This window comes from Tinamus guttatus, unplaced genomic scaffold, assembly GCF_059628265.1.
Source record: "Tinamus guttatus ecotype Peru unplaced genomic scaffold, ASM5962826v1 Tinamus_guttatus_pri_ptg000355l, whole genome shotgun sequence".
Classification (NCBI taxonomy): domain Eukaryota; kingdom Metazoa; phylum Chordata; class Aves; order Tinamiformes; family Tinamidae; genus Tinamus; species Tinamus guttatus.
This window is the reverse complement of record NW_028288889.1, coordinates 2828206-2842295: the sequence shown is the minus strand read 5'-3', so window position 1 is coordinate 2842295 and position 14090 is coordinate 2828206. Positions and strand designations below refer to the sequence as shown.

General features: G+C 37.5%; 1 protein-coding gene across 1 annotated transcript in view; it reads right to left on the bottom strand.

Annotated features, from left to right (window-relative positions):
* Positions 1–14090, bottom strand: part of PNPLA8 (patatin like domain 8, phospholipase A2) — a 30359-nt gene that overhangs the window by 13583 nt on the left and 2686 nt on the right. Inside the window, exons 3-7 of the mRNA XM_010221446.2 lie at positions 13693–13844; positions 11103–11197; positions 7274–7445; positions 5441–5498; positions 2544–2738 (exon numbers count right to left, since the gene is read on the bottom strand). Of these exons, the coding sequence (XP_010219748.2) occupies positions 2544–2738; positions 5441–5498; positions 7274–7445; positions 11103–11197; positions 13693–13844 (672 nt within the window). The remainder of the gene's footprint in view (positions 1–2543; positions 2739–5440; positions 5499–7273; positions 7446–11102; positions 11198–13692; positions 13845–14090) is intronic.

The window sequence follows — 14090 nt, the reverse complement described above, 5'->3', positions numbered from 1 at the left end:
CTGATCCATTAAAAAAATCTGCAAAAAAACACATCATCTTTCTGACATTACTACAATACTGAAGCCTTTGGCATAATTATAAATTATTACTTAAAATTAATGCATACTGCACTGCTGCATTTTACAAAAGCCATGCTCCTACTGAGAGTCTCATGCTCCCAGTTATATAACGTTATGCTTCTTTCATTGCTGTATTTCAAATGCCGCCTGATCTGTTGGACTGTGGCAGCTCAGAGTGATAAAAATGGGAAGAACAAGTATTTCCACACACACCACAAGTGTTAGCATGACATTTGATCCAGCAAGGAATTTAACATGACAACTACAGCGAACAAAACAACTTAATCCTAGCAGTTTTACAATAATGACCCTAAATGAATACCCACTATCTCATGCTTGGTCTTTGTTAGCAGCTATGACTGAGAACCGAGTAGAACGGTCAACTTGTTTAAAATCTAAAGCCTGAAGATTAATAAAAAAGCTATCATAAACAGAAACGATTGCCTTCATTGTTCTATTTGTTTTGAAATGTATTTATGCATATACTTTGTCTTTAATTCAAATGCCCACAAAGACTTATAGAAAGACTTACAAAGACATATAAAAAATGAGTTAGATGCCAGTCTAGGTCTCTGCATCTGCAAATACTGGACCCGATTGTTGTTAACACTAACCACCTCTTTGCATTCTTGAGTCTGTGAATTGAGTTTAAAGTGAAAACAATCGGTGAAACGAACATCCACCCTGCTGCACTTCTTGGCAATAGAAACCTGCCACTACAGTCTGGCAAATCTGGCAATAAAAGTGATGTTAAGATAAATAATTGTCTAAGCCCTTTGCAGAAGATAAAAATCATTCTGTTTTGTTTAGCTATTCTTCATATAGAAGCAAAACCAGACTTTGAAGTGCTCTCAGTTCAAGGAAAGAGTGGGTGGGAAAGGTGAGACGAGGAAGAAAAGTTCCGCACATAGCTCAACACTGACCCATTCAAGCAGTTAAAGAGTGGCTTGGAAGAGCTTCAAAGGATAAAGTAGTTCCCTTTCCACTTCTGCTTGACCAGATGGAAGGTGACCATGTCTTTGGGTCTCACGCAATGTTAGTGTTGGAATATATGATGTCACTCCATCTTTTAAGATTTAAAAAAAAAAAAAAAAAAAAAAATCTTTGTGCTTATTTCAGGTAGTATTTGGTATTAAAAAAAAAAGGGGGGGGAAAACAACACGCTAAGAAAATGGGAAAACTCTCAGAGTTTGGTTGATGCAGCAGAACCACTCTGCTTTCCATGAGACCACATCTCCTCCAGTTTATGCAGAATTTTAGTGAACCTCAATCTATATATCAGAATATTCCATCTTTTTATGAATGCTGATTCAAAACACATCTTAAATTTTGAAACAGTTATTTTAAACCGTTATATACTCTGTGAATATTTAATGTTTTTGCAATGCAAATGTCAAGTTATCTGTTAATCAGTGAAGAAAAAAAAAAAGATTCTTTCACTGTTAGGTCTTACACTTACTAGTTACTTAAGCATAATTTATGAGCATTGCACTTTGCTACTGAGTTTATACAGCCTTTTAATGGGCGCTATGAGAAATTCAGCATGTGATCCTGGTACAGCTTGCTACTCAAAACGTGCTAATGTCACTTTCCAATGGTTAATTCATCTGATGGGATTAACCTTAATACAGTTGCAATGTAATAGCACCTTCTAAAGGAGAAAATCCTATGCTTTCTTTCTGGAAGGGTCTAGACTCAGTTATTCTCTTTACTTCTTTCTGTCACAAATTTGAGACTTTTTTTAAAGCAACCAATAATACTTTTAAGTAAATACATACTGTAAGTAGTATTCTATTAAACCCAGAGAATTGGGGAGTAAACAGTGAAGGGGCACTGGAAGACAAGAACACAAGCATTAAAAAACTGCTAAAAAGGCATTTATTTTCCTTATTTACTGCTCAGGATCATTAAAGCGGTACACACTGTTGATAGAACACATGACTTTATTCTCAAAGGTTTATTCCACAGTTGTCTCCTAAGTTCAAGAAATGGCTTGGCTGAGAACCAGTACAGAACTTTACAAGCAATAAGCAAAGAGAGCTAAAAGTAGAGTGGAAAGAGAAATTGTGCACTAATAAAAGTAACACTGAAATGCCCAATTTGAATTTTTCACACTTTTGTATTGTTACATATTAAGTTATACCATCTGTTTAGTGAAAGACTGCTGAATGAAATACCAGTTGTAAGCAGGAAGTCAAAGGCAATTTGCAACTCATATAAAGTTTCCTGCCCGGCAGAGAAGAAAGGGACAGCAAAAGAACTCTGTTTGTATTGACAAGATGAACATTTCAAAGCCTCTACTCTTTCTAGTTCTGTAGGGGCTATATAAGCTAAGGATTGTCTTTCTTACTCCTACGTATTCTAGACTTTCCATCTGCCACTAACATCCTGGCTTAGTTCTAATACAGAATTCATATACCTTTTTTTTCCCCTCACATATAATCTTGGAAAATGCTTAAAAAAAGGAGAAGATTTCAACTTACCTGATGAAGATCATTGCCCAAAATATATTCCTGAAAGTAACCCGGTGCAGCTGATGATGCTCTGATGGCCTGCCACAGTTTATACTGACAGCCTCCAATATAATGAGACTTAACGCCAGGAAAGTGATTGTAGTTTCGGAAAACAAACGCTTTCAGCGGGGTTCCTCTGTTCACAATGGTGCTCACTGCAGCTACCTAGCAAAGTTAAGAGGAACAAATAGTTTCAGGTGTGATAATGACAAAACTTCCACATCATGGAGTTCAATTTATACATTAAATCTGGAATCCTACTCAGACCATATTTTGTTCACTTTTCTAATAACTGCTCAAATTGAAAAAAGTAATTTTTTTTTAAAGCACAAAGTTATAGCTCCAATTGCAGTAAGTAATAATCTACAAAAAGAGGAATGCCGTTTTTCAAGCACTTCTGGGGAAGAGGGAAAAGATTTGGTTCCGATTAAGGCTCACATGGAAATTAAGACTTTCTGAAATGGTAATAGGTATAATCTGGTAATAAAACAATGCTATTTTTTTCCATTATATTAAATATTAATTTTGTAAACTGAATTTCATTCGAAATATATTCCACTGTATTTAATGTTATTCAGCAACCATCCAAATATAATTTATGAATTTGTCCTTTATATAAACTTTGTCATAGTCTATTGTCATTCTGTTTGTAAAATATGGAAGTAGTTGCCCGTGAAGCTCATTACTGCTTCTTTCCTATCAACTTGAATCACAGCTGCAAAGTTCTTAAGATACCTCCTTACAACATTCTCTCCTAGGCCATGAAAAGTCAGAGAAGCTTAAACTACCCTGAATTCTTCTGATCTTAAGACCAGAGAACAGCCCTCGTGGGAAGGCAGCTTACCCTGTTTTGTTTCTAAAATGGGAGAAGGGAGCAATTGGAAGGACATAAAGACTCAGCTTCCTACCACCTTCCCACTGACACCCCAAAGTGCAACAGTCAGCAGAAAATGTCTTCATTCCAAGAGAGGAAAACGGACGTTCTGAAGCACTCCCTAAAGAAACTGCTATTTTTAAACTATTTCTTCCAGCTATTCTGTTTCTAGAATATCAACCCACTGACATTTAAACAAATTTGGAGTAACATATATATAATTAAAAAAAACTTTTATCGCTATGACCCAGTCAAGTGCAAATACTACCTAAATTCTCCATATAGTACTATTCTATTCAATTCTCCATATAGTAGTACCCTACACATATAGCAGTATCCCACATATTCAACTAATTATTTTAAGCACCTAAAGGTTCCCAAAAAGTCTTAATTGATGTGAGTACTGCACTAAAAGTAAGTCTGTGTGCAGTTCTCACAAGTTAGTAACCAGCAATGTAACAATGGCATGAAACACAGGCTAAAAATTGTAAATTTAATTTACTTCTCCTAGAAAACCTCTTAAAGTCCAAAATAAGAATGAAAAACTCCTCTCAAAGGGCTGAGAAGGGGTGCGAGGGGAGGATGGCAATCCCACAGTCCCTCATAAGGGCTTTCTAGGAGCTTTTTGAAGACACGGAAACAGCTTTAATATGCAATCCTAAGGGAAAAAGCCCAAACCATAATGTCATTAAACAAAATGTACGAGTGCAGAAATCAGCATACTTGCCAGACACAATCACACGGGGTGAGACCACTCGTAGTGACGACTGGCTATAAGAATGTGCAAGACCTTTTAGTGATGCTGCAGCAGCCTGGCCAGCACTGTTTAAAACAATACCCTCCAGCAGACAAGTGGGTGCTCTATTCTGTGCTGTGCATATACAGCAGCCTTTCTTCTGGGAACAATATCCAACAGCCCCAGCAGCTGATGCTGTGATATCACTGTATTAATTTCCATTCAACTGCATAATTTTAAGTAAACCTTTGAATTTACAGGAAGTCCATATTTATAAAAGAAAAATTAAAACGTTTAAATGAAAACGAAGAATGCAAACACATAAAAGATTTGCGCATCATGCAAAGGGAGGAAAAAGTTTTCATTTCTGTCAGAAAGAGGGTCTGGTCCTAGGACTACTAAAAGCAGTAAGAAAAAAAAGTCCTAAGAATTTAATAGAAAACCTATTATATTAAGAGGCTTGATTTTTTTTTGTAATTCCCCTGTATCTTTCCACTTCATGATGCAGTCTAACTTGTAAAGTCATAAGCACCTTTTTGAAAGATCCATCTCTTGGTGAACTTAGTGACAGCAGAAAGCACAAAACTGTGCATCTCATCTTGATTTTACTGTGCCTTGTCAGAGAGCCACCTCTGCCAGCAGTACAAAGTTGCTGCCACGATTACTGCTTTCAACTCTATTTATATACACACTTTATTACTGAAGAACACGGAAGGAGGCCAAAGGGCCCAGTTCAAAGATAACTTCCAAGTCATCATAGGGGGGCTTCTCTCTCAAAAAGTAACATGTCTGTCCAGCCCTTTCATATTCTTATTTTAGACATGGAATAGGAACGCAGTCAGACAAGCACATGTTTCTATGTTTAGGAAAACATTAATGTCTTCCATTTAATAGTAAAGTATTGAATATAATGCTACGACACCAAAACACCTGTTAATTGCAGATTGTTCTAAAACGTGCTATTATATTTCCCTTCTTTCCTCACACACTATCCTTCACCAAAAATAAAATACCCTTGCTATCTCATCTTTCACTCTCGTGCTGCTGCTGTATATAACACCCCTCCGATTAATTGGTGCCCTTCAGATGATACAGAAAGAGATCTTAAGACTTGTGCATGCGACTGGAGAAAGCCTAGATAAAGGGAAGAGAGACTCGGTTTTCTCACTACATAACAACAGATCACAGCTGCTAGGGCAGGATTTTCCAGGAATCAATGAAATTCTCTTATATAAAAACAAAAAGCTCCACACTCACCTTAGGACATTTTGAATTTCTTGCGGTTTCAATCAGAAGATTCGAGCCCATTCTTTCTCTATAAATAAATGTATAAAAAAAAAGTGAAAATGCTCCATCAGTTTAAAAACATACAAATAGAAAACAATTAGGTCAGTACAATGCAAGCATTTTTATCATTCCCAATTCAAAAAATATGCATTTAAGCGAAAAAAAAAAACCCTTGGATTTTAAAGATCACATTTCTGCACTTGACTTCAATGGACCATTACTATCTAAGCTGTAAAGCTTAGAAAGATGTGGAAATAAGTTTGAAAAAGTGATTGTGGTCTCGATTCAGCTACTCGATCACATACTTGAGTGATCCTACTGATTTACTTCACAAGAAAAAGTAGTTGATCAAAACGATGCGAGTCAGTATATGTGCTGCACTTCACCTCTCAATCTCATCTTTCATTTCTGTCTTCATACATTTCGACTCTCTGCATGTTTGAGGATGTTATTTCTGCTCCATCCTCATGCTTTCCTGAGGCCAGCACATAGACCAAACAGCCGCCAGCTCAGGCCACAGCAGCAGCAGATGCTACACAGCGCATCCTTCTCCATCTACCTGATGGCCAACGTGCGCCCAAGAAGAAAGCTCTTCCTGCAGGAAGCGCTGACATTCATATCAGGTGATATAAAAGATGTCCCAAACAAACTAAGGAGCAGGAGTACTTAAACAGAACTAAAATATTATCAGCAACTTGTCTGAGAAAACTTACGGGGCTCTCTGGGAAATTGTGTTTGGCTTAGTAGGGAAAACTGGCAATGTGTCATATTTAAATATTGGATATATGCTTTTAATTTCTAATAAAAAACACACACACAAAAAAAATAGAATACTTTGCTCAAACTAGATGCCTTCTGCAATGATAATTTCACAGCATTTTATAGCCAAATACCACTAAACGCAGCAGCCGTGACTTCACGGTAGACTTTCTGAGGTGTCAGCACAAACATTTGTGTAGTAAGGTAGGGACATGAATAAAGATCTAGCAAAAACCCATATGACTCACCTGGGGAGGGTAAATACTTCCCTTCTCTCCCTCCTCTTCCCTGGCCTCCCCTTTTCCCAGCCTGGGCTTTAACTCCGATCAGTTCTCTGACCTCACTTGCTGGCTACCTACAAGCACACCGGGCTTGCCACAAAGGAGGTGCTGTGGCACAGGCTTTGGAATGAGTAGGTTGTTTAAGCTCTTTCAGTAGCAGCCCAGCTTACCCTGCTGCAGGAACTATGACCATAGCTGCTGAGAATTATAAACAATGGGACAGTCTGACTATGAATGGGGAGGAACAAAACCAAACTATTTCTTTGACAGCTTTGACACTGTGGAAATATTTCTTCAGTGCAATCATTCTAGTTCATTTCCCTTCTCAAAAAGGAGGGTAACGTGCAAAATGCCTTACTACTGAAGCTCAGATCATAAATCCTAGTAGGGCATATCATTTAATTTCTTAACACGTCTCCCATAAGTAAAAAAGGCACAGCAAGTGGCTATGAAAATTTGTGATAGACCTATAATAAGTCAGATCAAGCAGAGCTGGAAAGCATGCAGGCATGTAATCATAAATTAGGGCACTAACCCTTACTTTATTCCCTGGAAACAGAAATCATTGCATTAAAATCTTTCAGTAATTTTCCAAATACTGAAACAGGGAGATATTTTTAAAGTATGAGAGCATATATTAATCCTTTTTGTTTTAACAGATTGTTTAACAATGAAACATTGAAGACCGAAGACTCTCGGTCATTATTAATATATTATTTTTTGCCTTCTTTTTTTCTTTTTTTTTTTTTTTTGTAATACTTACTTGAGCATTTTTTCCCAGATATCGCTGTCATAAAAGGCATGGCTCCAGCCCATTTTGACTGTTCCAACAATAACATTCTGCTTAAAAACATCCGATCCTAACTTGCGATACAGCTCTTCGCATTCATCCAGAGGGATATGGAACAAACCCAACATAAAAGCTAATATAGCCCCTGCAAAGAAATATTTTGAAATTTAAAACTACCCTGGAATAATATGGTAAAGATGGTTTACCATTTAATAGAATTCATAGGCTAGGACAAAATCTACTGTAAAAAAGGGGAGCTCAATTGACACATATCATTAATTTCTTGTTCAAAGTTCACAAACTATCTTTTAAGAGGGCATATTCAAGATAGGGAGAGTTTCCTTTCAAAGACAAATTATGAAAGGTTGTCAGATGGCATTATTTCACAAATATGTAGGGAAGATAGCAAATTAAATCCAATACTTTTTTCAGAAAGAGATAAATAGGCAAAGAGGAGAGCTGACTGTTTGGGAATACATTTATTTGCAGTCATTCATAATGATTAGACATTCACACATGCTGCCATCTAGCGTGTGCTTTGGAAAAGCATAACCCGGCGTGGCAGCATGTGAAAAGGACGGTTGCAGAACAAACTTTGGAATGCAGCACAGATTTCCCAAATCACACAAATCACTCATTGCCTTCTTTTCCTCTTAACTCTCCAGCACCTATAATATTAGGCATTTCTTATTCTGGTTACGTTTCAAGCCCAAAGACCAAAGTTCACACCAAGAGCAAGCTCATCTTCCCTTCACCCACTAAGCAGCAGCACTGAAAACTGCTATCCCTGTCAGCAAACAAGTGGCACTACATAAATATCCAAGGCAAGGGCTTTGCTGAAACCTGTGGAATTTCAAGCAAGACAGAATAGCAAAGCCAAAAAATCAAAGATACAGACCATACTGAGTATGATACAGACTATATTAAATGCTCCAGTGAAAAAGCATCTGATGCTTCTACCACAAATGTGTACCACAAATTTCTACACTCCAGCCACTGCTTGAAGGCCAACACTTCAGGAAAAAATACATACATAAAACCTGAAAGGTTAAGAAACATTTTTTAGAGAATATATGGATACAGTTATCTGAAAAATAATCTGAAAGAAAATAAAGTATTTCTTCCTTATTCAGGACTAGTAAGGGCTGAAGTACTGTATCTGCATTTGAATGATGTTCTTCAAAAAATGGCTGTGGGCCCATTTAAAGAAAAAAAAAGAAAAAGCCCCAGGAAACCCAGGAGAGGTCTGGGAACAACCAGGTCAAGGAAAAATAAGGTCTGTAAGGAAAGTCAGAGCAAACTGGTACAACTAAAACCTTTAAAAGCCCAAGAGGCTGTTGTGAAAGGAAAGGAGGGAATCCTGCTGTCCATGCTTGTGACAAAAACATCTGAGGGGACACTGCTGAAGATTTGGGCTCATCCATGGGTGGCACTTGTTGGCCATCAGCTCTGTGAGGTATGGCAGGATGTGAGGAAAGAGAAAGCAGGCCTTCATCAGATAAGCAGCAGTAGATTTGAACTGTAACATCAAGATCCATGGCAAACATTTGGAAAACGTTTTCAAATATAAAGATAGCACAGCACTAAAACAGATTTCTGATAGGATTCAAAATCTTAGACAATTGTCAGCAGTGGAACGGGCATAACTGATCCCACCCTGGGAGAAAGAAACAGTCTCCAAAGGCAATTTCCAACTCTTTAATACCATGACTTGATTTTAATGAGTTCTCCTGAAAGAAACACTTCTTCAAAGGGGAAGGTGTTCAAAACACATTTCAAAATTGGAAAGAAACCATGTCAGGGGGCGGGAGGAGGGAAGGAAATGACTCATCAGTAAAGATGAATTTTGTCTCAGGAGGCTCCAACCTGCAGTTCACCGAAGGCAGGAACAATATACTAGGAGAAACTATTCCTATATTGCTGTTAGTATCTTGAGAAGAATATTTCAGAATAATGTCCTTATCTTACTAGCATCTTCTATTTTGCAAAAAGTTACTGAGCTAGATGGAATGATCAATCTGATACAGTACAGCAGCCCTTAAGACATTTTAGTTGAGACAGAAGAGTTTCACAACAGTCTGGGTACAGATTTCCAGAGCTCCCTCTAACACATTTCTGAGATGGTACAGTAGGAAGTATCATGGCATAACTTTGAGTGTTTAGATCCATTTGATTTTGCTGTTTTTAAATAAAGTATTTAGCCATGAAGAACAAGTAGGCTGTGCTTCTCTTTGTTTACTTAAACAGCTCTGTTCCTACCTTGAGCTGTAACCCTCACAATTTCTCCATTCAACACTTAACAGTTCTGCCACTCTTTTTTAGTTACAACATGGATAAACTTATATGCATCCATAACTATTAGCAAATTGTGCCAAACCACCAAATGCCCAGGCCACAATGTATTTCTAAAAGAAAGGCCATTAACTTATCATGACAGTGGTGCTAAAGATGTCCTGCAGCAAAACCACTTTTCATAAAATTTGTCCTCTGCTACACATGGAAAAATAACTAACAATTTTTAACTTTCAACAATCACCTTTAGAAGACACTAATCATTATGGCCTTTCTAAAAGGCACTTATGCTTTGGAGTTTCTGCTTGTGGAAGGTGAGTCAGAGCACTTAGTGCTGGGGTGAGCCCCTAGACGTCCATCTAGTCCAAATTCCAGTTCAAAAAAACAGGTTCTATCAGAGCAGGTTGCTCAGGGCCTCACTCAGCTGAGTTTTGAATCTCCACAGAAGAACATCTGAAACCCAGTACGGGCAACCTCTCCCAGTGCTTGACAACTCTCACAATGAAAATATTTCCTTATAGATAACTGCATTTGTTTCTTATTTCAATTTGTGGCTGTTGGCTTTTCTCCTACTACTGTGCACCTTCAAGATTCTGGCTCCACCTTCTCCATATTTTCATGTTAGAAACTGCAACAATGTCTTCCCTTAGCCTTCTCTTTGTAAATAAAAGAATAAACCTGGTTCTCTCACCCTCTCCTCATGTCATAGTCTTCAATACCCTGACTGTTTTGGTGGTTCTATGCCAGACTTCCTCAGTACGTTAATGTCTGTCTTGAACTGGGCAGCCCTAAACTGGATGCAGAAGGGTCAAGTAGAGGGTCCTCACTGTGCTGGGTATATTCTTGTTCAGACAAGCCAGTATGAGGTCAGTTTACTTTGCTACAAGGGCACACACTGAACGTGCTCCAGCAGAACCAAGTCTTTTTCTGCAGAGCTACTTCCTTGGTAATGAGTCTTCAGCCTGTTCTTTCAGGTCAAGTTATTCCATCTCAGATACAGTCTCTGTATTTGGCTCTGTCAAGCCTCACATGTTTTTTTGTCATTTCTACAGCCTTTAAATAAAAGGCTCTCCCATGTATTGACCACTCTTCCTAATCTGGCATCATCCATGATCTTGCTAAAAGGGCAGCGTGTCACATTGTTTACTTCATTAATAAAGACTTTAAACACTACTGGCCCTCTATCAATCCCTGTACAATGCTACCCTATTTTCCTGGAAAGATCCAGACAGCTACAGAAATATCTAATAGCGCTGCCTCTGTGTGCAAAACGAGGGTTTCACATTCACTGAAAAAAATGACAAATTAGTTTACCATTTTAATTAAAAGCAGTGAGTACATCATAAATCACCCTAAGCTTTTACTTGAAAGAAGAAGAAGAAAAAAAGCTTTTAAAAATGACACCTGCACTTTTCCAGTCTACAGTCAAAGTTGGTAAAATCTACATTTATCTTCAAATGTTCTTTCAACATGTTCATAGCATAATACCGACTGGTGGATTAAGAATTACCTGTGCTTACACCACAAATGTAGTCAAAAAGATGATGAACTGGCTTTCCAGTAAGTTCTTCCAGTTTCCGTAGAGTCTGAAGCGCAACTAAACCCCTGGAATATGAAAACAGAACTTCACACAGTGGTACTTTTATCTTATGCAGCTCTAATTAAGTCCACCTTTGCTTAATTATAAGTAATTTTACCTAATAATAACTACAGCAGCAAGAACTCTCCTCAGGACTTCAGGGACCAAAGTAGCAATTAGAAATGAAAAGATGTCACACATGTTAGAAGTACAATTCCATTTTGGCACAACATCTCCAAGAATATCCTTTGGCAGCACAGCCTGGGGAATATTCTCCTTCAGGGGATACAGGCCCAGGATCAATTCTAGCTGCATACACACTACATAGTGCTTAGCCCTCACTCTTTGCAGACCCACATGGGGGCAATTATTTTTCTGTATGTGTTTTTCTACTTCAACTCAATATGCCCAAAATAACAGGAGACCGTTCAAGCCCAGCACAAAGCTGAGAGTACCTGTTGCATGTGCAGAGCCATGGGCTGAGTACGTGTGAGAGTGCAAACCTGCTGAACGACACTGGAGAACTGCGCGTGGCAGGAAGGCTGCCAAAGCAATGGCCACCCTGCCAAGTCTTTCCACTGAGAAGCATTTCTCATGCATGTTATTCTCCAAACCTGTAGAGGCTTGGGCTAGCTGAAGAACTATTACCAACTGAAACCTATCAATTAAGCGGCACAGTAATCAGTGACTAGGGCTTGCGGTCACTCTCTGGACTTGCTTCATTTGGAGGTACAGGCACAGCTACTGCTTTGAAAACATAACATGCCCTAATTAAGTCATTTGGAAAGTCAAAAATCAATAGTGTCAATCATTTTCAAGTTACTGTTCTGTAAAATACAAAGCACATTTCTCCACTGAAGGAGGTACATAGGAAAAGGAAGAATTCTGTATTTACAGTATCATAAAACTAATACCAATTTATTAATAATCAAGCATGTACCACCAAGCTGTCTTCATTTCTTATTGGGACAAAAACAGTATCTTTATAGTCAAAAGTATGGAATACTTCTCTTAAAATAAATTTGAACTCGGGTACTTTTCATAAATACTTAAATTTAAAATATTAAATGCAATGTACTACTGTACTGTACTACTGTACTACTACTACTGTAAAAATATTAAATGCAAGTACTACTGTTCAGAGCAACCACCAGAAAAAGTTTTAAAAAAAAGGCACTTAAATTTGAACACAGTATATATGTAGGCAACTACTTCAAATGTTAGCAAAATGCTAATTTAAGGACTTTTTTTTTTTTTTTTTTTGCAATTGATTCTGTAACTTCACTCCTCTAGAAATCTAACAATATAGTTAAGGCATTCATATATAGGCACATTTTATTTCTGAAATCTAAGTCAAAGAACATGCATTATAGTTCCTCTGCCACAGAAAATTCCGTACTAAACTATATTTGCTTTTCAGGACTGAGCCTTAATTTTATAGCTCTTACGTACGCCTGCAGTACCAAATGAGGCACGCTACTGAAAACATCCACATGTTTTCATCCACATGTACACATCCACATGTACCATGCTGTTATCTGCAAAGAATTCCTCTTTCTACTTGCTCAAAACTATGCATTTTACACTGAACTTTTAATCTCCAATTTCAAAAGCGATCACTTTGGGGGGGAAAAAAAAACAATAAAAATAACTCTGAAGTTGTGGCACAGTTCTAAAGAGGACAAGTCATTTTGATGCAACAGAGTTGGAGAAACAAGAAACTTGTGAAACTGTTTTTGACACAGTTTTGCAACTGCAGTAACTCTGTATTTCGCTTCCAATCAACAAACATTTGTGAATCAGTACATAATTGTGAAAGAAATGCCGTCCAAAATGCTTGAAAACAGCTTTTGGTAAACACCAGCCTTAAATTTAAACAGGTACTTTTTGGTACTACTCAGAATTCTGGTACATACATAAATTCATGCAAAACTAGAGCCCAAGTAAGTTAACATTTGGGATGCCTGTGTATACTTTTTTCAAGAAAATAATGCCAGTTATAGAAGAAACAAAAATCAAGAGCACTACTAGCATGGCTTTTTTTCACTAGCCTGTTCATTTTTTGTGTGTGAGACCAGTGCTGCTAAGGCAGGTTGCCCTCCAGAAAGATCCAAGAAACATTTTTGTATTATTAGGTGATGACAGTCATAAAGCTATAGACTCATTCCAGCATTACATACTAGGTCTGCATTTCCAAAATCTGTATGACCAGTCTGATCCAAAGAACCAGGTAACTTATTTCCAGAGAAGAAGTAGCCAATGTAGTAAGTTCTTATGCATACAGTTAACCTTAAATACATGAATTATTTCAGTATCATGGGACTACTGATACACAGATGTTTAAGTACAAGCTCATACAAAAATAAGTGTTCATGACTTGCATACTCATCTGCAACAGAAATCTAAATCATAAGGTGAAGGTTTAGACTCAAAATTGAGTCTAAATTGAGAAAGTGAAATTTTTATTAGGAGTTACAGTATGAGCAAGTCCAAAACAAAAAAGAACACCCCAAAGTTTTACCTTGTTCCTCCTCCATCAATAGTGAGGACTCGAATTCCCCAGCCTTTCACAGGGTCTGTATATCCAATTATAGCTAAGGCCTCTCTAACAGCAGCCTGAAGACTTTCATCATTTGCCTGTCTGAGACGTAGTAGGCATGGAATTATTTTTTCCTATAGTCGAAATGAAAAGTCAGTCTTTGTAATCATTCAAATGTTTATATCAAAAGAATCCAAATTTGAATTTACTAGCTTGTCATTAAAGTGTAAATATAACACATTAAAGTCTAGCCCTTTAAAAATATATACATTTACTATCTCTATTTTAAACATGAAAAGGAAAGGACTTCAATACTATATAGCTCCCGTGCTCTTATTTACTCTTATTTACTTTAGTAACTTCCTATCAGGTTTAAACAA